This window comes from Centruroides vittatus, unplaced genomic scaffold, assembly GCF_030686945.1.
Source record: "Centruroides vittatus isolate TY-2023 unplaced genomic scaffold, ASM3068694v2 contig_890, whole genome shotgun sequence".
Classification (NCBI taxonomy): domain Eukaryota; kingdom Metazoa; phylum Arthropoda; class Arachnida; order Scorpiones; family Buthidae; genus Centruroides; species Centruroides vittatus.
In genome coordinates, this window is record NW_027122581.1 from 746,332 (window position 1) to 772,779 (window position 26,448).

Consider the following 26,448-nt stretch of genomic DNA (forward strand, 5'->3'; position numbering starts at 1 on the left):
AATCGTATCAATTTTAGATTTAAAAAAAAAACAAAGCTAAATTTTGAGGTTTAATATTCTGAATGAGGCCAAATGGCCCTATTGTCCTTCCTCTTTATGTATCTGTCAATATACTGTATATTATAGTCATGTAATCACGAGATATGCATATATAAATTAAAATTACTATAGAAAGAATAGTGGTAAGAATACATAAATAAAAGACCTTGTACGAATTGAAAACATCTTTAAATTTAAATTCAGTCGTGCCGCATAAAGAGATAAACTGGGAAATTCTGTCATGATCTCAATAATATCTATAAACATTCAACGATAAGTCAGTTACGAGTATAAATCGAAAAAAAAAACTGTATAAATAATTCATACAGATTTACATTACGTTTATAAACATTTACATTTATTCTGTTTAAAATTTTATTTTAGAAAACTTTAAGAAAACAATGAAAGATATAAAGAGGTCATTTGAGAGATTGAATAAATTTAACATTTTTTCATCAACAAATTTAACATTTGTAAAAAATTTAACATTTAAAATATTAAATTACAATTTATACAATAAAAAAATTATTAGTTTGCAGTTGTAAATTAAAATTATTAAAATATTACATTAAACATATAGTTCTAATTATCACCATAAGATGGCAGTAATATATAATTCGTAAAGAATCTCGAGATATATTGAGTAGCGCATTCAAGAATGATGTCGCCATATTTGATCCTTTTACTATATATTATTCACAGTTCTTTATTTAGTATAGACATTTTCTTATTTCTTTTAAATTCGATTTTATACAAGAATTGGGACGTTTTATTAATATAAAGTAACCCAATAATATAATATACAGCGAATAAAATAGTTTAGAACTGGACCAAATATGGCATATATTAGAACATGTCAACTGTTAGAACACGATACTGAAGACTAATTCGTTATGTAGGCCTATATAAGAAATCAATTATTATATTATTATATTATCAACATTCGTTATTAATAATTAATTAATTAAATTATAATTATCAATTAATATTTCTGTTAAATAATATCAAATTTTAATGAATGGTTGCTGTCATTAAATATCGCATTTTAATTTAAATTTACATTATGTAATGATGCAAATTGCTAATTTATTTAATAAAAATACCATATTATAATCATTATCTAATATTTAATCTGAATATTTTCATATTAAATATTATGTAAAAAAATAAAAAAATAATATAAAATATTATCGAGTATTTTGCGATAAAATAATAAAATTGAAATGAAATGATTTAATATTATAAAGTAATAGAAACGAATGTTTGTTTGATATTTTGCTTAAGTTTAGTTTTATGATGAACTGAGAAAAGAAAAAATTGGTTTTATGACAGAAGGACAAGTTTGTTGCCCGGTAATAATCAATCGATAGGTTAAGTGTAAATGGTGAAGTTTGTTCTTTCTATACTGCCCGTTCCTTGCTCGAGTGTAATGGCCTCTCTGCAGGTTTTTGAACTTGATTAAAAAGAATCTATTGTGAAATTAAAATAAAATTGCCAGCGTCTATCTAATAGAAAATTATTCACTAAACCCAACTTAATTTCTCGTAACGCCCAGTTAAACTTTTAACTTGTTTAAACGCTATTAATTCTTATATAAATAAGGATACAGTTTTAATTAAAGTTAAATTTAAATTATGTAGGATTATTTTTAAAAAACCACAACCTACCATCCATAGACGATGCTTCTTCCTTTCGAGAGCGCCCCGAGGCATCCATCCCATTGCTTGTCCCCCTCCTCCTCTTGCCATAATGTCATCAATTATGTTCGTGTTGTATTCTCTTAATACTTGGACGAGTTGTAGTCTGAATGTTGGTACAGTAATTAATTACATCTTCTACGCTTGTAGACCTGATTAATCTTGACATAGCACCACTATTACACACGGAAATAACTCGCGTCTTCCCATTACCAATACATAGCTATACTGTGTTTTAAATTCTAATTTTGATCTAATTGTCATCAACAAATAAAAATGAACGATTTCTAATCCGTTAAATATTTCTAACAAGTTAATTTGGCAGCAAAACTTTGGCGAGTGTGCTTTTCTGATGAGACCTTCATAAACTGACAATAGAACAGATTCTAATAACTAAGAAACAAATCTATGGGAGGTCCTCTTGGCTGAATAATGTAAAACTGGCCAAATATATGTGATTAAAGATGAGAATTTATGGAGTCTTCTCTGTGGGGATGGTGCAATCCGTATCCCAGTAATCAACCGGACTAAATTCCCAAAATAAATTTTTATAAACTAAAGCTGTAGAAATGATTAGGAGCATGAAAAATGAAGACGTCGCATATTTGGCGTGATACTTGTTAAGCATGTGATTTAATGTAAGGAATTTAATTGAAAATGAGAAGATACAAACAGAACGTATCTCGAGGTGTGCCCCTAGCCATTTTTCAATGACAGACTTACAGTGAGATAGTCTCACCCATTCAATTCAACGGACCTAAAACAAGCTAGATGTATCAAATTGTGGGCATAGAAGGGATGAAGAACTCTTCTCTACAGGAGATAAATTGAACAGTTTATCAAATGGTGTCTAGTTAGACGTCCATTTATTTGTACATGACTCTAAGACGAATGTCATTTAATGCTTCATATCGGCTTAAGAAATAAAGTTTCGAATTTTATTTTTTATAATTAATATAGGCTATATAAGTTACTTAAAAACTATATTATTAATAATATAAATATTTTATAATTTTAAAACTTTTTATATGTTTTATTTATTTTAATATATTTTTAAAAATTCGATGATATATTAGCTATATTTTATTATTTGTCCACTTAAACAAATTCGGGAGTAGACGAATGTTTTATGTAAAATTTATAAAAATTTAATCTTAAAACTTAATATATAAAATATTTAATAAATTAGAAAATGGCATATTAAACTAAACGATTTATTAAATAAGTGATAATCAATTTTATTTAACGCAATATTTTTAGTTGTTTACACTTAAACGTATCAAAGACGACCTGTATGGTTAAAGAGTGCATTAACCTCTACTATGTCTGTATCCCACAAGCTATAAAGTGGATATTCAAGATACAGAGAACTACTAGATCAGCCAGTTAAGATTAAAAACTTTTACGAAGGAGGCTACCTGTTGATCCAACAACTACTAGTCTGCTTGCGCTTTCCACCACCTACAACTTTATTCGCCTACACGATACTCTAGTCATTGAACCAAGCACCTTTCCTCTTTTTCATCAAACCGTCATCGTTTGAAACGTCTGACGTCTTTTATATAATAAAATCAACATTTTTGGTGTATTTTACCTCAATTTTAAGTAATATTTAAGTAGTTATGATCGTTGATGGTTTAGTAAAATTAATTTTTAAAAATTATGCTATTTAATAAAGATAAAATTTTTAAAATATGCCGAACAAGATGAAAGTTTTAGAGAGAAACGGGAAGCAGCGATTCGTTTAGCGATTTAGAAACGAAACTATCCAGCGATGACGTCAGACGAAATATTAAAAGGCGCTTCAATCAGAGCATTGTTGTACGTAGCACAGGCTAAGCGAGCAGACGATGTCAAACTGCCCCAACCGGAAACAGTCTCGACACCAGGCAGATTTTTTCTTCCTCTCTCGGTACTTCACTCGCGCCACTAACACCACCTAGCGGACGGGCACGGAGGTGTGTGGGGGCGAAACTGTATCAGACAATAACAAACAGCCCATGTGTTTGCAATGCCGGTGAGCTGTGACAGGTAAGTACGTGTTGCTGCTCGACTGGAATTAAGCAGAAAGCCACTACCACCTCTCCACTCCGCGTCGGATTTACAACCCCAAAATCGGTGTTTGTGTGTGTGACAGTGACAAGTAGAGAATCGTCCAACCCTTCTCGGGGTACAAGTCGTTGTTTCATACATGTTCGTCATGGAACGTACACATATGCGTACCAAGCCTAAGGCATTGCCTGCACCACCGGCTAGACGCATTACCATGTCTGATTCTGCATCCGATGCCCGAGCAAAGACTATTTTGAAAGAAGCTGTCGATGCCGTCGTCAACAGTTTCGCCAAGCATACGCACGGATACGGTCGAGGTACGTTATTTACTCTTACCTAAGTATTTTACTTACCCTTTAATAAATGTGACATATCCAAATTATGGTTGAGCTATTTATTAGTTTACCAGGTCTTATTCCGTTTATGGAGACTAGACTTCATTTATTAACGGGGGCGCCGATGGGGTATCGTTTTTGAGCCAGAATGAGGATAGGAGAACCCACACACACTTTTATTTGGACCCACGTTTCCAAATTTAGTCTGTGTTTGCCTGCTCGATCGAAAAATATCCCTCGATCAACTGTTTATGAGGCCTAGCACGTGAATGAATGCGAAAGATTTTCTGCCGTTTACGATCTAGAAGCGGCACGAAACCTTCACTAACCTCTCCAATATTAACGTTCGTTATAATATTAAGAAGATTAAAATTTTAAAATATTAATTTTACAATAATTTAAAAGTTTTTAAAAACGCTATCGATCGGATAAAGATACACACAAGTCAATTGATAATGCAGTTCTTTCGTAGAAAGTAATCATCAATAACTACATTAATTCTGTATCTTAACATTGTTCGAAACATTACTTTCGCGTTACATTGTCAAGGAAATTTAGAAAAATTAGCATGTTACCTAGATTTCAGCGATTAATTATAAAAGTTTACGTTGTAGACAAGAATTGTCACATACAAGGACAAATCGCGGAAAGTAGCAAGTCCTGTAAAAAAAACATTAAAAAATTGTATTTCTTACAAGTTTCGTCATTACTTGGCCCCACCCTTATCATTAGCTGGCCCCCTCAGATTCCTAGATCTGGCCTTGTTCCTATATAAGTAAGGGATACGACAGCACTAAAACAGAGGGCCGTAGAAGGTTCATATTTGAATTAAAAAGCGGTCAGACATAAGGTGATACTAAATGTTAAGCTGATATCGTCCAAATTTCAAACAGAATTTTAAGAATTATGCAGATAGAAGCGCTTACTTATTATCAATTAACAGTCTTGTTTCTTAAAATGTCATGTATACTCGCTGTTTTATATCTTCATCGAAGTGTTACAATTGTACAAATCACATTGTGTTAAGATATACAAAGATACAATTTTTAAGCCTATAAAATAAACTATTATTCTGTCAAAATTCATAAAATTTAGAGCTATAATTCTGTCAAAACTATTTCTCTTTCAATACACAAACACAATCCAGAGAGTATTCTAAGTAAGGGAATTCTTCGGCAAATAAAAGAGTATCGCGTTACAGTTCCTCCTCGAACATGTCTGGACATTTTTCTTTCATCCAGTTGCTATTTTCTCGTTTTCCGATATTTGAAATATAATACTTATTTGAAAGTTTGTAAATGGGGGAAAAGAAAAGGAATCGTTCGTCACAATTGGGACAACGAACTCGTGCAAAAGTTTGCTCGCATTGTTTGGTAGTTGACAGTTTTTGTTATGATGAAAACATGAATGAGTATTGTGAAATTTTAAACAATTCAGTCTTTTTTTACAATTTCAAAAAAATGAATTTACTTGTTGTTATGAAAATATTGTCATACATTTCTAAACAATTGGTTCTCTTAGAATAGGCTTAGATTTTGATACTTTTAGAATAATGTACCGGAAAAGTTTTTAATGCTTTAGAAATGGAAAAATGATAAAGATTTTGTCATGTTTTAAATGGTAATAGAAACATTTTGATTTGTTTTTAAATGGTACCAGAAAGATTTTAATGTATTAAAAAATGAGTTCAGAAAGATTGTGTTTAGAAGTGGACTCGGAAGATTTTTATTTAAATATTCCATTAGAGTTTTATTATCTTTAGATATAGGCCAAAAAGTACGCTTCGTAAATGTTGAGACTTGAGATAATTTTTGAGAAATGATTTGGAATAAATTTCGAATTTAATTACTTCTCCTCTTAAATTGATTACATTTTTTACTTCTATAATCAGAAATATTCTAGAAAATAAATTTATCTGTCGAATTGTATTAAATTCTTTATTGTTTTGAAAAATAATTTTTAAGTATTTAAGAAAGTTCAGATATTAGTAAAGTGAATTACATTGCAATGTTTCCAAATCTAGATGGTGCATTTGAGTGTGATATCATTGCATCAAATGCTGGTTTTTGTCTGTGCGAGGTACTATGTGGTAGAGAGGGGTGGAGAATGATGGATCACTTTCAAGACGAAACGTGGATAAGAATGCTTCAAGGTTCTCAGTGTCCTGTTGCTGTCTATACTTATTTTAGTCTATTTTTCTAATATATTTATTATTGTACAGAAGTATAATATATATATACACATATATACATATATTGTGAAGTAACGCAGTTTTGAGATTTTGTGAAGCAGAGGTTATAAGAACTTACAGAGTTAGTTATGCAAGAGGAGAGGTAGCAAACGTGTGAGTATACTACCATTAATAATTGCAATTAACTGCAGCTGCATACAATAGTTTTTTTTCTATGTTGAGATCGAATGTTATCAAATATAATTGGTCTCGGAGGGGGAATATAGGGGTACTATTTATGCGACAGTCCCAACCGTGCATTCACCTCATGTCTCTTCTTTCCCGCGCATTTAAATGTTTTTTTACCTCTAATTTGTTTTTTGTAAGATAAGTACTTGTTGTTTTGTCAAGCTACGACTACCAGTAATTAAGGATAAGGAATATTTAAAAGAAATATTTAAATATTATACAGGAGATAAACTCCTTCCTCAACGTTACTTAGGCTGATCATATAAATATTGTATTACTAAAATTAGAAAAAAAAAATGTTATAAAGATCAGAACAAATGATGACAAAATTTTTGAATTGATGAAGTTGAAGGGGCTTGTAATTTAATTGCTGCTCCTTAATTTATATTTCACATTTGGCTAAATCTGAAGAGAGTTCTCCTGAACGATACTTCTCCCGCTGAACAAGAAACTTTTATTCTCATCACTAAATATTCCTTTAAAAGAACAATGGAAAGTCTCAGCTACCATCTCATCCTATTGTCTTACCTTAATTACTACCTTCGTAAGAAAGAAGAAAAAAGAGAGAGAATTTTTATAACAAGATTTAATTCATTTAGATTAATTAAAATACTTCTTAAATTATCCCATGAGGAAAAATAGCCTCATAAATATTAGGTCGCTCGATATAGGCAATCTTGCATTATGTTAATCGGATTGGTGGAATCTCGCCCGTTGACATTCTCTAAAATGCCACACGTGAACGTTATGTCCAGTAAATTATGCACTAACATGGCATAATGAATTTTACCTAAAGCTAAAGAGTTTAATATCTAGCAAAATATCGAAACCACTAATGCCACATGTTCAAGACAATAGCGTTTTATTTAACAGACTTCCAGACTTGCCAACCATCGTTTCAGTTTGAGTTTGACTCGCCGATTCCAACCGGTTGCACGGTGAGTCAGAAAATTGAAATTTTTGGAATAGAGTCATGTTAAATATGTAGAATCATTAATTTTATAAATCAGGAAGTGGCCTTAAAAACAATAAAATTAACTATTGTAAATGATTGATATTCGCTTTTCAGTGATTCAACTTGCCTTTGCAGATAGAAATTTTCAAATTTAAAAGTATTATATATTTTTTAAAATATATATTCGATTTCACTTTTCTATATTTCGAGAAAATTAAAAATATTTTATTTCTTAAAAATCAACTAAAACTCGAGTAAAATGAACAAAATTGAGCCTCGGATCAACTGATGAAGACGTGGATAATTCCGTTTAAAAATCATTTTAATCGAAATCTAGTTAATGAAATAAATTTTAAAATAGTTTTATTTATTTATTTTTAGAATTTTTAGAAAATATATTCGTCACACAAGCCGGTATGATAAAGATCGTTTTATATAAATTCCCAGTTTAAATCTGCGTATCAAAATGAAGAATTAAATGATCAGATATTCTTCGTAATGTATCTGGTTTTAAGTGATCGATCTTTAAAAATTTTTCTCGTTTTTTTCTAAAAAAAAATTCTCGGTTAAGATAAACATGGTATGATTTAGTCAAAAATCAGACAAGAAAAACCTGTTTATTATGAGTCTTCGTGTTATAAATAGAAAGATTCCACATGATTGGAAAATAAATTCCCTAATTATAGGCTAAAATATTTTTAAACTTCACTTGTTAATACAAAATTAAATTCAAAATATTTTCTAACTAAAAACCATTATTTTCTCTGTAATTCTAGTAAAATAATTTTTTTTTTTTAATTATTGAAATATATTTAAATATACACAGAGTCTTTCATGCAAGTATTGTAACGGATTATAAATGATTGCAATTGTAAAACATTATAACTGATTGTAGCTATAATAAATATTTAAGGTTAAGAGGTTAAAAAAATCAAGTTGATGTAGTGTAAAATTATGTATGTTCGTTTGTTAGTTCGTTCTTAAATAATATACGGTTGAAGTCCTGAAGGGTCTCATTGAGTGACGTCATTTGGGGCTTGTCTGATGTCTATCATCACTTTACTTAAACAAAGCGACGGAAGAGAAATTTAGTAGGAAAGTTAAGGTCAAAGGTTGCCCGAAATCCTCCGATATGTTTACTTTAACTGCCAATCCTACAGAATTTATATTGTAAAAGTGGAGGGGCGTTCATATTTCTTACTTCTTTCTGAGTATTTTTTCGAACGTTTTCTAACATTTAAAAGCAAAAAAAAGAAATAAATTAAATGTTTTATTTTGTAACTAAATGCTTCATTTATATCTTAAATATATTTTTATTTGTTTGTTCCTTAAACTTTTCTGTCTTTTTAAGGAAGTAAAAAAGGTACCTTAATTTATTAGGTTTCGGTTTAAATGTTGATTTAACAAACTTGTTGAAGATATAAAAATATTTGACGAGATTTCGAGGTATTCAGGTTATTTAGATAAGAAACAATCCGACCAATTTCTTATCTAAATAAGCGCTATCACGTGACCGAGGTACATTTTTCTAAAAGTCACCCGAGAGTGCCTTTTAACAAATTGTTTGACATTAACGATGGCGTTCGATTATATTTTTTTTTAAATTAAAAAAGTCAGTTTATTCCTACCAAAATAAAAGGTAAAAGATAAAGAAAAAAAAGGAAAATTATTTTTAAAAAAAAGAACAACAAGAAACGAATTACATTTAAAGATATGATTTATAATTTAATCGAAAAAACTACGAAAGTTATTAATACGATATTAATTGGTGTTTCTGAAATTATTATAAAAATGTCACTGACAATATATCTTAAGGCTAAATACTTCAAATGATAAAATTTATTGGGATAAATTATTCATGCGCAATGTAGGAGGTAGAACCTTGGGGAGTCTTATTTTATACTATGGATGAAGATATAAATGAACTGTCTATCTTTCTTCATTAATTAATATGGAATATAAATAAATTTAAGACCCGAATAACTCTTAAATTAAAGAACTTAGAACGTATAAATATATATTTAACAATATTTTAATGGGTTTCTGAGATACGCCTACATGTAGACAGGGTGCAAAGATAGGTGGTGGCGGAAGAGCTTAACAAAGGTCAACGACAGCTTCTATACCTTTATACTTCGATACAAAGGTTATTCTTTGCAAAACCATTGTTGCATTTGTTCTTATTGATATAAAACTAGTTCAATTAATTTTTTAAACTTGATTTTCAAGCATAAAACTGTTTTGTCTTCTGTTCGAAAGTTGTTAAGAAAAAAAATTAATTGAATTGCTCTCATTATTAATATTATAATTTATTGAGTGTAAGTACTCTATAAATTATTTAAATATGTTTTAAAGCAAATGCTTTAATGCTTTTTTTTTTAAATTTTTATTAGAAAAATATAGTGAAATATTCAATATTCATACTTAATTCCCTTCTTAAAACATAGGAAATTGTATCCTCTCTCTTATTCTTATTAGGGCCAATTTTGTTTACTTTTTAAAATTATATTCAAGTTTAAATTTCATTATTAAATTCTATAATATCTAAAAATAAGAAACATTTTTAGAGGTTGAATTTATTTAGAAATATAATTTGATTTTGCTAGAAAACTGTGCTAGAAATTAAAATTTTATACTGTTATTTCATTAAACAAAAAGCCCAAATCTCTTGTCGCAATGTAAAAGTGAGTTTAAGTAATTATTTTTCTTCAGTTTTCTTAGAATCGTGCTTTTTTCTAGAAGTGAACTAAATTTAAATGAAAAGTATGCGAAATTGAAAAAGTGAATTAGGTCACCCAAAAGCTTCACCAGACTTGAAAATTGTTCTGCTGACCGAGTTACATATTTTCCTCACCGCCCTCGAGATAGTTCACGACTAGCACGTGGCAAGAGTTTAACTACATCACGACTGTCACGCTCTCAACACTTCCGCCCTAATCACATGACTATACCGACGGACCCGTGTGACGTCACATCTGATGTAGCCTTATATTTCATTTAGAGTCACAGTTTAGCAATGATATATCGATGGCGAAAGGCAAATTCTCTTACATTCGTGTCTTCAATTTCACGCGCTAAAACTACACTCTTTGCGTAAGAATTATTCGATTTCACAAACTCATTTTAGCCCATTTTGTAAGTAATATTAAGAAATGAGCCTTAATATTTTTGATAACGATTATCTATATGATGCTTCCAGTAAATTTTCTGACCTCGGTATGTCCATGTAGAGCAGGTGTGGCTGGATACAGAAGCCGTGAACTGCCTAATATATCAAAGGTCATTGGACGAGCCACAAGTAGCTCCTTTCGCCCCCCTTTTCCCCTACATTACCTGACGGAGCAGTCCGTGTTATCAGGCAAATATCAGCTACGTACTGTAGAATCGACTTGATGTGTCGCATTGTTATGGAACTGAAATGATCTGTTATGCATCAAGATGCCCGTCCTACTTCCTAATTTGCTTACAAATATGAGAGGAGGTATTTCAGGAAAATAATAATAATAAAAGATTTGTGGAATTTTCTGACATTTTAAAGTACAAAACTTTAATTTTTAAAGTAATCTTTATGTATGTAATAACACTTCGTTTCTTGGTGTAAGAATTAAACCTATTAATTAGTTTTTTAAATGAATATTTAACAGGAAAGTGGGTGCTTAGTAGTGAAATATATGAGAAAAAACTTGAGCATGAATCAATTAACATTTTTATATATTGAAAACAAAACAAAGTTCAAAGATGAATCCAATTCTTTCACACTATCACGATTATATATTATCCTTTTTTTGGCGCTTGTTACTCTTCATAGATAATAAGAAAGGTCAGATGGAGAATATTTATGAATGGTAAACAAATATCCTTAACGCTTACAATATTACATTAAATGTTGTTTAACCAGTTACTTTGTACTGCACTCTTACCTCATATGACATGCATCATCCATAATTGTCAAATTTTCTTATTATTTACTGATTGTGTCCGATCAGATTGTGTTCGAAGATTGTGAAAAGGTTAATAGTTTCTCATCTAATGACGTTTTGGTTAGAATTTAGTAATTATATTTCTTAGATTTAAGATCGATGGTAATATGCCAATGATGATTATTTATGTAATTTTGAAGAGGGATAGCAACGAAATTAATTTGCATCGTTCAGTGAATTAAACTCTTTGCTTAATATTAGTTAATTAATATGAATCTCTTGTTTGAGAAATTCTGCTTCATAGTTTTTTAACCTATCTTAACTGCTCATACATAATGTATGATAAGTGTTGTATGTAACAACCCATCCTTTCCCTCTTCTTTCAACCCCCGGCGATGTATGCGTCCATCTTGCTTCCTTCTTTTATTTTACCACGTTGTTTGTTACTTATAATTTTCATTTCATCAATAGGCTAAAATTAGCGTGACAACCATCTCCAATTTTTCTTTCTGACAAATTTATAATGCGGAAAAAAATAAATATATATATATTGAAATACCTTCAATTGATACTAACGTCTTGAACTCATTTACAAATGTCAGTTTCTTTTGTCTTTCATGCTTAATGCTAAAAATCAAACTGTTTTATACGATTTTTCTTCGTGTAAAATGAATTCACACGAAATTTCCTGTGAATTATTTTCGAAGAATCTTTTATTTTTTTTTATATTGTGAAGTTCTTAGAACGGTTTTTAAAGTCTATAATTAGTCTGCGTTATAATCATAATAATAAATAAAAATTATTCTGTATGAATTATAGACTTGTTAATTCTGCGTACTCAATTTTAATATTTTTATCATTAAAAAAAAGAATGGAAGAAAGAAAAAAAAAAAACCCGAAAGAAAAATTAACAACCTTTTGACCGTTCGACTGTCGATATGTGTTCGATGAATTGTGAAAAATGTTTGAGATAAAGTTTTGATATTTTCAAGATAATTTTAATGAATCAATTGAATCTAAATTTTAAAAATATTAAATTCTATCTCAAAACATCTTGGAAGATGTTTAAAAAACCGTAAGAAACAGCAATGTCAGTAAACTCATTCCGGAAATTTTTAATTTATACCTTAAACTAGATTGGATGATTATTAAAATTACTCTGAAATTTCAGTCATTCCTTCAATCTATCCTGATAATTCATAAACCCATGCTAAAAATTTTTAGTGTACATGTTAAACTAAACTGAGAGGTGGGAAAAATTATCCTTAAAATTTCAGGTATCCAGTTATCTAGTCCCCGAATTATCCTAATTTTCTATCTCCTGTAAAAGATCCCTAAAAGCATTCAGGTCCATAAACTTATCCCGATAATTGCTAATATTCATCTCAAACTATTCTAAAAAATCCTTAAAACTACTTCCAAAACTTCAAATTTTTTATCTCATTACAATTTTTTTCGAAATGGAATTAAGAAAATCAGCAAATATATTAGAAAAATAAATAAAATTTACAAACTGTAACTAAAAAGAAATTAGATTTTTATTGATTTTTTAACAATAAAGTTTATATTAATGGTTTATAATTAAGAGATAATTAAAAAATTATACTCGATGAGTATAATGCAATTGCATTCAGTAAATTTTGAAGAAATGAAGAAAGAAGAAATGGAAGCGGAAGAACGGTATATCAAGGTCATTTGCTGCATAGACAAACAGCGAAGCGACAAATCATTAATAACATTAAGTCGACTAATTCATTAAGGCGATCACTTGGATTCCGGAAGTTGACACCTCCTCCAACACGCGATACTTGATCGAAAGTAGACCTTCAAAAGTAATTAAAAAATAAAAAAAAACTAACTAGTTACTTACGCTTGACAGAATATCCAATCAAAATCATGAAAATCCTATCCATAATTTTCAAAATTAGAAATTTTTAACCCTCCCACCACCAAAGAAATTCATTGTTGTGAACCAACAATCGATTACATTCACTATTCTTCATAAAGAAAAGATTTTAATGTATAAAACCCGAAAATAAATTAAATTTTTGAAAATTTAATTAATTTTTTTACTAGAAATTTTAGTGATTGAAAGGTATTCTCGATAGGTCTTTTTTATTTTAATTTAATTACAAAATTATTGGTTTAAATGCCACATTTTTAATCCAATTAAAAATTAGGATAAATAGATAAATCTAACTTTCCCATGGAAGATTTTTCAAGGAAGAGAAACAATGTGATGTTCCCTATTAAAAGTATACTGGAGGCAATAGACAAGCCGTCTTTATGCCTGACAAGGCATCTGATAAAGTGAATCTTCTGACCTTGTGATTCTGGGGGGTGACTTACAGTAAATTAAAAAAACCAAAAAAAACCAAAAAAACCTTTAAATCTTAAACTTTTTAAAACTGAAAAGATAATAACAAGAAAAGAAAAAAAACTTAATTTTTTAATAATTTTTCTAATTAACTATACAAATTTATCGGCATTACAGGTGTTAAAACTGGGGATAGTGGGGAACCACACACACAAGATTACTACCTCAAAAACTCATAATGTTATCTCGGCTTCTACAGCAGCTACGTTAATATAAAAATTACATACAAATATAGTATAAAGAAAGCTTGGCAACATTTAGAGTCCCGGATCTTCAAAAATTACAAAGATTTTAAAATTACCATGTAGCACGTCATGTATAGTCATCCATCATGCCATCACGTGACACAGACGGGTCTTGCCCACGTATCAACTTGTGTCGCCATCGACGGGGAACTTTACTTTAACAGAATCGAGACAGATAAAAGGGTTGACGTCTGAATATTATCAATAAACCGAAAAAATTTACGATAAATCATGTATTTTTTCACGCATCTTTTATACAAGATTTTTTTTAATGTTCTTTTTTTTTAATGTTTTAAACATAATTTGGTGTAAGTGGTTATAAATATTATAGAAAGAGAAAGTATGTTTTTTTCAGGGGTAACTTTTTTTACTTTTCTCTCTCTTGCTCTCTGTCTCTCTCGTTCTCTCTCTGTCTTAGACACTCGGAGTAACGAATAGGTCATCATGAGAAAATCTCATCAATCATACATTTGACAGACAGTCGGTATATTCTAGATTACAGATCTGTTGGTCTATACTCTGTTAAAACATTTCTCTATCTTCAGGTACGAGAGGGGGGTTGAAGAGGATACCTGTACGCATGCGTTGTTTTGTTAAACTTTCATATAAGACACGCCCTAAATATGTGGTATTTTCCCCCCTTCGTTGTTATATAGGATATTTCTAGTATTAAACTTGATTTTGTTTGCCAATTGACATGGTATAACAGAATCAAGATGGGTTAGAAAACACGTCATGAGTTTCTGGGAATCGTAAAGAGGCTACGATCAGAACAGTTGACCTTTTTGACCTATTTCACCACAAAAAAATAAAAAAAAAAGAAGCTAACTTACTGTCTGGAGTGAACACCCTAATTATAGCTGCCTCAGGGTCACTGGCATTGGTCCAAGCGACGACGATTGTTCTATAACAGTCGCATGTCGGTAGGAGACAAATGGATATTTGCCTTGATCTCTTTGTCCTATGACTTTTTCCAGTGGGTTCTTAGCCTCTTCCCGTTTTCTTGTTACGATTTTTAAACTCGTGTGTCGCACCCAACACGTAATTTACCTTCAATAAATGAAATTATTATTATTATAATTTCCTATAAATTATTATAATATCCTAATAACTAATTAATATTCTTATTTTATACGTGTTTAAATAAATATCCAAACAATTTATTTAAGATAGAGTTTCGGATAAACATGCAAGAAATAGTTTGTGTCGTTTAATTTGTGGTAGCTTAATATAATAAAATTTTAAGCGATATCATTATTCCTACGTAGGGAGCAATAAAAAACGTAAAAATTCTTTTATGTCTAGATTTAAGTAGTGGTCCTGTTTATGCAATGCATTTATGTTATTTGCCATTAAATTGAAGACGGGATCATAGGATGTCTTTATAAACAGCATTCACGATGTTGAATGATGATGTAACTGCAAATAAACTTTTGCCTTCTATTTATTACCTTTTAAATTCTTTTTTTCCAACTATTTTTATGAAAAATATAAGTAAAAATCTTTGTTTGCTGTTTATACGCTTCGTTATCGATCTGAAGGCTTGGATAATGATTTATATTTTTTGTAAACTCGATAAATAAGCCAAATTAATAACTTCTCTTCGTTACATCAAATTATACAGAACCAATAATTGTTTAATATAACATGCAAGTTGTTCATTGAGACGTCAACTGCAGTCATTTCTAGACTGTGTTACGTGCTATTTAGGAAGATAGACAGTGAGACAAGTTGTCATTATCTGTCTTTCTCACTTAGTCATGATGAGAACAATAGATTCACTTCAAACTTTTATATAGAACTTGAGATAAGAAATATCTTTTCTATAAGATATAACTAATAACAATCATCTAATTAATTAGAATCATCTGTAACTTGTCAGATAATGCTGATCATTAAAGATCTCAATAAAGTTTTTTCGCTTAATTCTATAACGATAATATTTATCAAATGAAATAAATTGCTTCTCATGAGTTAGAAAAATTAAAAAATTCAATTATTAGATGAATTTTGTGTTAAAATAATCGCGAGTTTCCCGTTTAAAATACTTAAGTCGTTTCACCTCAACCAATTTTAGTTTCAGAAAAGTTTTTATATGAATTTTCTATTTAGCTTAAATAATAAATTTTAGTCACGTTTTATTTATATTTAAAAGTAGTTTTTAGAGTTTAGAACTCTAAAAAAGTCTTTAAATTGCAAGGAAAGTTTCATAAAATGAATGTTTGAGGAGTTTTGAAAGCTTTAAAAAATACTTTTAACAATTCAAAGCAAAAATATGAACATATTTCATAATTTCTAACATAAAATGTTATATAAAAAAGTTGAATTTTAACCCGATAATCGCAAGAAAAATAGGCATACACCCGTTTTACCATCAATTAAATGAGAAATAAACAGCGTTAAAATGATAAAATACTCGTGTAGCTCCATAAATTCTACTACGTGTACGAAATTTTTTGAGTAAAAATGTATACATTCTATCTAGCATCCTGTACAGGACGAGTTCTTACATTTATTTATGTATTCTTTAAACATTTATTCAAAAATGTCTAACTTCACAGTATAGAAAACATCTTCGAGCCAACAAACTGCCCAGTCATGTAGTTGTGAAGTGTTTATCATTATAGAGAGTGCCAGAGGTACTTTATATTTACTAATGATATCTAGACTGTGATAAAGTCATTAAGAATGAATACATTAGTTTGAGCCTATGAATAACACTGAGACTGGTCAAGATGTAGGCATATTTTTTTATTCTTTCCTCCTGTCCGAAACAGATTTTCTTCTATTAAATGATGGATAGATGCTAATTTGTAAGTTTTCATTAACAAATTTATTACTTACGATTATCATTAATCAGTTTAACATAAGAAAACCAAGCTTAGATTTAAGATTAAAATATGTAAAATTGAACACTTTCTGGCTAAATTCTGCGAGTTAAATTCGAATTTATTGGTATAAATATAAGTTAAAAATTTTCGAATTATATTTATTATACTGTATAAATACTGTCAAATTAGAAAAAACAAAAAGAAAATTGAAAAAAATAAGTTTATTCTTTTGATGTAGGTAAGTCGTATATCGAAAAATTGATTGATGATTTTTATCCTTGGTATGGTTATAATATACGGCAATCTTTGTTTTAACCAATCATTTGGCATAGATGACATCAACTGCTGTAACAGCTCATCAATCAAAAAAACTTTCTCTACCACCATCATACCATTTCCTTCGTACTATAACACTATGACTAATGATGCTTTTGTCTACGAAAGGTCACCAACTACATTACCTTCCGTATTGTTGCTATTTTTTTCGTGTTAGTTTGAAGTGGACAGTGGTTATGCACCGTAACATGCACCCCTGGTAAGAACTTCCATTTAACAATTCTGGAAGGTGTCATTTAATAACATATACGCCCAAAGAAAATTGAAAATCAACAGATTAATATCCTAGCGGGAATTCAAAAAGAGACTTTTCTTTCTTTTTTTTTAAGAAAGAAAACTACCAAAAAAAGTTTGAATAGAAAACTCGTTTCTGTATTTTACAATGTTTTTCCATTAAACTGTGACAAATTCATGTAATTTAAAGACTTTTATGGAGTTCTAAAACCTTAAAATTGTTTTTAAATATTAATAAATAGTCATAGAAAGAGAGTTTCAAAATATTTTTCTTTTAAAGTTATTTATTAAGGTTTAAAAAGCAATTTTTCCATGTTAAAACCTCATAAAAATCTTTAAATCACTAACAAAGTGCTCCATAGAACGATTGTTTGCGGAGCTCCAAAAGACCTTTAAAGCCTTATTAAAGTAATTTTATAATAAAAAGCGAAATATTAAACGATTTTGTTTATAATTATTAAAAGAAAATTATTATCTTTTATCATTAAATCTGATGGAGAGTCAAGCAATTCCGTTTATTCTTATATGAGACATGTCCATTTTTCCAGTTTGCAAGCCATAAAAGCGTTTAAATTTATTTTAATATATTAATTTTACTATAAATTTATAAAAATCAAATTGAAATCTTTGATTTCTAAATGTGTATTAGTTATATATTAGATTTACTTTGCGATTGATGTTAGATTCTCTTCCTTTGGAAATGATAAATCTCCTATATATTTTGATTGTAAATTCATCAGTTGTAAATTGAAACGAAATATAACAATTGAGATATAGTTATGCAGAAGGTGACAAGTTGACAACCAGGTAAAATAACTACGCGAAAGAATAAGTAGTTCTTAAATAATAGTTTTACCCGAAGGGAATTTCGAATGAGATGCTTATACGTTCACTTATCAAAAATGTCGTAACGAATTTGACAGTTTTTTTTTTATTAATTTTTACAATTTTAAAATAGTTATTGTTATCAGTTTTTAATTTAAATTTTCATAATAAACTGTTTAAAATTTTTGACAATTTTCTATTGGACTATATCTTAGATGTAGTCCAATAGAACTATTCACTTTCTATTGAACTACATCTCATCCTGCATTGTGCTATCATATGCTACCAATGCACACAGTTTTCTGATTAGCCATCAGATTTTTAAGTTTTTTAATAAGTGTAAGAAAAATATTTTAATATTTGATTACTTTTATAACCGTTTTACACATGTTAGAACGTTTAAAGATCTTATAACAAACACAAACAGCCAGTGGAGCTTGCTTGCTTGCTATTTCCTTGCTTATTATATTTAATAATTTTGAATTTGAACTTATTTTCGATTAATATTCACCGTTTAATTACATTATCTTTATTAAATTAGCAAGTAACACATTTTAAAATGTGTGTATAATTAACAAAATAATTAACATTGATAGCATTACAGAAAAATCATTATTTCCCAAGTGATTTCATTCAAGTTACACTCATAAAATTTAATTTATTAACGAATATTTTTCCAGATTTTATTATAATTTATAGATTTATAAACTTAATTTATTCTTTAATTGAGTAATTAATTAATTTTTAAATTGAATTTTATTGAAAAATATACATAAAATGAGACTGTAAAAACGAGGATAACATGAAAATTTCATTACTGTTTTTTCACAAAAGTTAGGAAAAAAATAGAGATTGTAATTTTATCTCTGACTTAATTTTGGATAATTATACAACCGTAAACTTTAACCCATTAAATTTGATTATTTTTTCCCTCCCAGTGAATGTGGTGGAAGCCCTTCAAGAGTTCTGGCAAATGAAGCAAGCAAGAGGAGCGGATCTCAAAAATGGTGCCCTTGTTATTTACGAATCAGTTCCTTCGTCCAGTCCTCCTTACATCTGTTATGTAACGTTACCCGGTGGTAGCTGTTTTGGAAGTTTTCAGGTAATTAAGTCCAATAATTATTTTCTAATTGCATTCTACATCAATTGTAAAATTGATAAAATCGGAGTTCTTTCAAATTTCCTTTCGGAACTAATCTAAATAGTTACGTATTCTGATACCTGTCACGTTTCAAATTGTTGAAACGTCACACCTTGATACGTGCCCACTTTCCGAATTCCATTACAATGACTTGACCGGTCAGTAACGAGACTTGATACAGATCTAACCTGTAACAGGATAGGTGTGGGAAAAATTAACCTAACACCCTATGTGACGTCAGTGGCCTCCCTAATATCCTCGTGACAAGGGATATATATCACTTACAGTCTGGTTGCACCACCTGTTTCGCCTGACATGGTCGTGCCTGAACTCTGTGGACCATTTTTTGTCATACGCTTTGGATATGATTACTCGGAAACGTGAGCATATTCATTGATATATGTATACTAACAAAATCTTACTTAAAGTCCGGTACAAAGATTGTAATTATCATAGTCACTGCGTTGGTAGGAAACTTAGGAAATGGCCAAAAGTTAAGAAAGAAGATACAGTCCTATTTTAATAAGCTCCACCTGAATGGTTCTTGAGGGCATCTGTTCCATTTACTAGTACCTTCTGGGATTATAACCAATGTATGGCTCACCTCAAAGAGCCTCTAATCGCTCGATTCTTAATTTTAATCAGCTATATAGAATTATAAAGGAATCCTTCGTCATAATCTTAAAAGAAATGTTAAGAAAACCGTTCAAGTACATTCTATTTTCTAAAGCTATCTGACGTTCCCACTCGACTCGGTTCATGACGCTAATATTTATAAAGTTACGATCAATATTTAATTTACTGACCTAATTCTCACAGGAACCATGAGAAATTCTTTACCTCTGCAATCTAATTTTTATCGTCCATTGTATTTTGGTAGGCAATTCTTTATTTTCTAGCCTTGACACTAACAGCTTTGAACACCTGTTCGCTTCTTCATACTTTTTTTGTATATATTTATGTTTTATATTGGTTAAGTGTGGTTTGCCTTGAATCTTTCTTTCAACATTAATTGCGACAAACGTTTGGATTCATGCAGTTTCTTTTGACATATGAAAGCAAATTTTTGATGTGCACTCTTTATAATAAACTTCCTGTCTATCTGTACTTTTCCGTTTCATAATAGATGAACTAAGTCTATGAATACTTAGACTATTTATTTTCCACATATAATGACACTTCTTACTTCATATTTAATTGTATTATTATATACTTACAACATCTCCCTTCAGGCTGAGTTCATTCACAGATCTTCAAACTTATCCTTTTTTTTTTTAGCTAGATTTTTACTTGTGGAACCTATAATAAAATTATAAAATAAGTTCTGCTCTATCCTTTAACATTTTCTAGTCTCGATTTAATTATATTATTAATTGTTTAGTACATAATATTTAAATTATTGAAGGTAGGGAAAGATCACAAGAGAAAATCCCGAACGAGAACAATGATGATGCATGTTAACGGAGATAATCACAAAATGTTAAGTGAATTGTATTGATTATACAATGTTTATTTTTTTTAATATTTACTAAATATATATAAAAAAATAATTGTAGTTAACATAAATATTTCCCTCTGGCTACTATTTGAAATTCATTTCATAAAAAGCCCACATTAAAAATTTCGATGTTGATCAATGTTAAGATATATTTTAATGTAAAAACAAGTTATTTTTATCACCGAAACACCTGTGGAAAATATATTTTTACAATTTTTTTATTCTTTTTCTGTATATAAAGACATTCCAACCCCTTGAAACCCCCATTTGTCTGGACTACTATCGTCTGGACGCCTTAGAGGAACTATTGTTCCATCCACTTTGATCATAACAGGTGGGCTGTTTGAATAACAATAGAACGAAACAACAACATCGCGACCACACAAATCACAGTCGGTCGTGTTTTTGGACCGTAATGATAGCGTTGCTATAGAAGGTTGGGGTCAAAAAAGTTATCACAGACTAGTTTTCTCTTAGATCAGTAAATCACTTACATAAGTAGCCTCCTGTGTACAACAGATAATTAGTTTCAGGTTGTCATTTCGAGTGCTGTAATGAAAAATGGCCATTTTCTAGATCAAATACGTCATTATGACATACATCGGCTTTAAATCATGACTTTACAATTACTGAATATCGTTGCTATCTTTAATTTGTTTGATGCTGGTGATATTTTCAAATTGGTCTACAAGAAATATTGCTTCTTCGTGTAAGATTAATTCAAAACTAAGCAAAATAATATTCGCATTTATAACTCTAAGCAATTCTTTAAGTAATTAATGTTTACATTATAAAATTCCAACGAATTTATGAAGATAGAAACTAAAATTCTACGTTAATATCTGAATAACATAATTAAAGCTATTTTAATTTCCCGAGCAGGAGAAATTTAAAACAAAGCAGCGCATCTCGGTCGAGAATATTAAAAAAAATTCAAGATATTTTAAAAAATTCATTGCTTATCGATGCATAAAAAATAATCCTGTGATAATAACTAACAATTATAATAAGAATATATTGTATCAGTAAAGCTGTTATCCTCTCTACAAGTTTGAATTTATTGTGGTTGTACCAATAAAATTTATTTATTTCCAGTCGAAACCACCTACCAAGTATAGAATTTGTGATGGAGGAAAATTGGAAACTGGAATTCGTACATCTCTCTGTTGGAGATGACATTTGACCCCGCGTTTCTTAAGTCAGGGGAGAGTGTATTGTTAATGTAAGTGTGTACTCATACAATCAGTGAATCGCCACACTTGTCAATATGTCTGTCATAAAAGAAGTGCACTCTGGTCGAAAAGCACGTTTTATATCTATATTTGAGACCACACAAGTATTTACATTTTTAGAATCAGCAACAAAAATAGCCTCGGAATTGTAGAAATTTGAAGAGAGAGAGAGAGAGAGAGAGAGGAAAAAAAATAATAATGTATTGAAACTCTTCTTTAGCAACAAATATCAATCACATGCCACACGTCAAGCTGTTTGGACGCAAGCTGCGAAGAAAATTTTTACAAATGTTTCGCCGTTACTCAATTTTCAAACATTTATCATTAACTTTTGAAGGATTTAGTATCATAAATTAATTTTTTTCCTGTGTGTTTCTTTATTAGAACTGTCCAACTAAAGCTGAAGCTAGGAGGAGTGCTGCAAAAATAGCGTTGATGAATTCTGTTTTCAATGAACATCCTTCAAGAAGAATTTCTGAAGATTTTATAGAAAAAGCTGTTGCAGAAGCAAAAGCATCTTTCAAAGTAATATATTTAACTATTTATTTAAAATATGTTTAATTAAATTTATAAATTGTTACAATTTTATGTTAGAAAAGTAGGAATTTCTAGAGATTTTTCTTTCAAAATATACATACAAATAAATTATTTAATTTAGTTTATAACTTAGTAATGGTTTTCTCTCTCTCATTAAAGTAGAATATTATATATATAATATAGTACTTCTTTTATATAGTAGCAGAGTACTTAGTATCACACAAAGTACTATAATAGAATTATAGAAAACCATCACTTCTATTAGTCATTTATATCTTTATTATACTGAGAAGATAAAAAGTTATAGGCGAACAGTATCCTGCTGTAATGATGATTTTTCTCATTAAATTAGAGTTTTATTTATTTAATAGAGCACTACTTTTCAGTACTAGTAGCAGTATTTTTATACTAGAAGAACATTAATTCTATCTTTTAGTATTAAGCACAGAAAATTTATACCTATTAATAACCTTTTTGTATTGAGAAGCACAGAAAAGTTAAGCATGCACTTAAAAACAAGTATAAAAACATATTTTACACTTATGTAATACTCAACTAAGTACAGTACATCTATAGATATATTCAGTACTGTTGTGTATAACTATATTTGTAAACAAATGGCTTTATTAAATACTTTCTGTAAATATTAATAACAAAGTTTTTAAATTTTGAATTTGGTATATCTGCTATGTTATGTGGGCCTATAATATTTTCCCAAGAATACTGTTATAATGGCAGTTTGGTTATAAAATATGGCCTTGAAAATGTAATATAAGTATTATCCTTTTATGTAATTCGTTATAGGATTGGCGGTTTTTCAAAGCCATTCATCTAAGGACATTTTCCTATATTAGGAGCGATGCAAACAAAATGTATAACTAATTATACGACCTTCATCTACCAATGTTTATTATTTGAAGGTTTAAACTGTATAATAACTGAATGTTTTTTCTATTACCTTTTCTTTTAATAAATTATTTTCAAATGAAGCATTTCTAAATACCTGCTATTAATTATTTTAAAAACTATTCTTGAAATATACTCAAAGTTGTTTCTAATTTTATACAAATGCTTGGACAGGATGATACAAGAATCACCATTAATAAAAAAAGGGTTTAGTTTATTATACAGTTACTTACAAGCTACAGAATGTGATCTATGTGCTGTAAAACTTTAATGAATGCACATTTAAATGCATGTTAACACGTCTGATGTTATACGAGAAGTTCTGTACCTTCAGATAGTTTGTGTTTATCATAGAGATTTTGACTCATTCCGTACAATTTAAACGTTGTATATTGATAAATATATTATTAAAGTATTTAATTAATTATTATATAGTTTAATATGTTGATTTATATTATTCTTTCGAGTTAACTTATATGGAATTCGTGTTTAGGGAAATCCCGAGGATGCTGACCAAACTAACAGCGGAATAGAAGCCTTTCGATTCATGTTAGAAGCCAATAAAGGAAGAACAATGTTGGAATTTCAAGAATTAATGACTGTTTTCCAGCTTTTACACTGGAACGGTAGTTTGAAAGCAATGAGAGAGCGACAGTGTTCCAGACAAGAAGTGGTAGCACATTATTCTCATCGCACACTGGACGACGACATGAGATCTCAAATGGCTCTCGATTGGATAGCACGAGAACAAGAAACACCAGGAATCATAGCTAGAGAATTAGCAAATGCAGAAAGGGAATTAGAAACAGCCCGTTTAGCAGGCAGAGAATTAAGGTTTCCCAAAGAAAAAAGAGATATCTTAATACTGGGATGTAGCCAAGTTAATAGTGTCAATGGACTAACTTAAATTATTAGTCCCTCTTTAATTTTTCTGTATATATTGTAAATAATTTGATGTACTGTTACGTCTAGAATGCTTATTATTATTATTATTATTATTATTATTTTGCTTCATTTCTATGGTTTTATCGCATCAAATTCGTTGTAAATGTAAGAAGTAACCTTCTTCAAATCTGTGATTTATAAGCGCGAAATATAAAATAAAACATGCGTGATATCTTCTAATAGATTATGGTATCGTTTCACAAAGGCTTATAATTGCGTAACGTTTAGAAAAAATTCAAAAAATAAAGAATTTAATCGTATCAAAAATTTAGTCTATTGTCGCCATTTTAAATTAAATAGTGTGCAATCAAATGGCGGTTTATGTGGCTGACTATCATCACTGCCTTACGCTCGATTCCTAGGGTTTGTTACTTTTGTACAGCTTTTGTGCATTGTCTTATATAATTATCCATTTTTAACAGAGTTGAAGGTTAGGAGAATGTGAAATAGAGCAGATCTCATTTTATTTTATTTTGCTCCTTATTCGCCTCCTTCAATAGCAACAGGCTGTTAAAAATACTAGAGACTCCATGGAAAATGTTTCCATAATTTCGCTCTGGTGTAGAATATTAATTTAATTATGAAAGTTTAAGGTAGTGGTAAACTGTATATAGAGGTATTTTTTATATAATTGTTCTTGTGATTTTAAATACGTACTGTACATTTGTGATTTTGTGGTTTGAATTTATAATTATGTATGAATGTACGATGTTAATTATATCAAAAAATATTATTTTTTCACCCTAAAAAATAAATATTTGTACGAAATATTGTGATAAAAAAATGAAACAACTTCCATGATGAACAAAACATTATATATATAAATATTATTTTTTTTAATTCGGCAATATATATATATAATTTTTATAAGCTTTACAGAATAATTTGTGATGTTAAATCAAAGTCTTTTTTACTTTTTTTTTGTCGGTTATATTATTATTTTTTGTGATTGTATTCACGTTTCTGTGATTGCAGTTGGAGTCATTGTGTTCAGTTGATGTTTTATTTCAAAGAAAAAAACAACGCTTAGGAAAGAATTTGCTATTTTATTTTGTAATTTCTTCTTTAATAAAAATGATAAAAAATTAAATTTTATGGTCATTTTTATTTGAATGAAATTTGAATTATATTCCGAAACGTCATTGGTTAGTTCATAAATTTGAATTATTTTCTCAAACGTCATTGGTTACGTTATACATTTGAATTATTTTACGATACGTCATTGGTTAATTTGAATTTAAATTTTTAACGTTATTGATTATTTTATATAACTTTTACATAATATTAAAAAGATTAATTTAAAAACATAATACAAATATTTCAGATATAAACTAAGATATTTGTAGGCCTAAACTTTAAATCTAAACCATATAAAAGTTATTCTAAAATATATATTTTTTGATTTAAAAGTATTTATTCACATAAAATAAAGGGTTTAAAATGTTAATATATTAAACTTACACACAGTTGTACGAGCGTTGCAATAAGGATTAACAGCTTTAAATACTGTTACATTTAAACAATGAGCTCTTACAACGGTCGTACTACACTGCTTTTTTCCTTTGTCTAACAATTTTCGTGTAATTACTCGGACGTTATTTTTCGATTTATCGCGTACAAAACAAGACTAAAGTTAAGATTTTTAGTATACCGTGTTCTTTGCCCTTATGTTAAGTTGTGCGTGCAGTTCTTTGCCCCTATCCTCGTTTAAGGTGTGGTTTCCGCAATTTAAAGATTACAAAAAAGTAGTCATCTTATGCTGTTCGAAGGACATCAACTATACTCCAACCGATCCTAAATAGACGATTAAAAAATATATATATTTTGTAAAGATATATATATTATATATTTAAGCACATGACTTTGTGATGATAATGTCATTTAGGGATTTATAATTCAGCATTTTATTTTATGTTGTATGTTA

At 29.3% G+C, this 26,448-nt stretch overlaps 1 protein-coding gene across 1 annotated transcript; it reads left to right on the plus strand.

Moving 5' to 3' along the window:
• Window positions 1-3,490: 3,490 nt before the first annotated feature.
• Window positions 3,491-25,614, plus strand: LOC136983873 (LIX1-like protein). The gene is made up of 4 exons (XM_067280745.1): window positions 3,491-4,105; window positions 19,204-19,367; window positions 22,521-22,661; window positions 24,073-25,614. The coding sequence occupies exons 1-4, from the start codon at window positions 3,928-3,930 to the stop codon at window positions 24,484-24,486; spliced, it is 897 nt and encodes a 298-aa protein (XP_067136846.1). The 5' UTR covers window positions 3,491-3,927; the 3' UTR covers window positions 24,487-25,614.
• The last annotated feature ends 834 nt before the right edge of the window (window positions 25,615-26,448 follow it).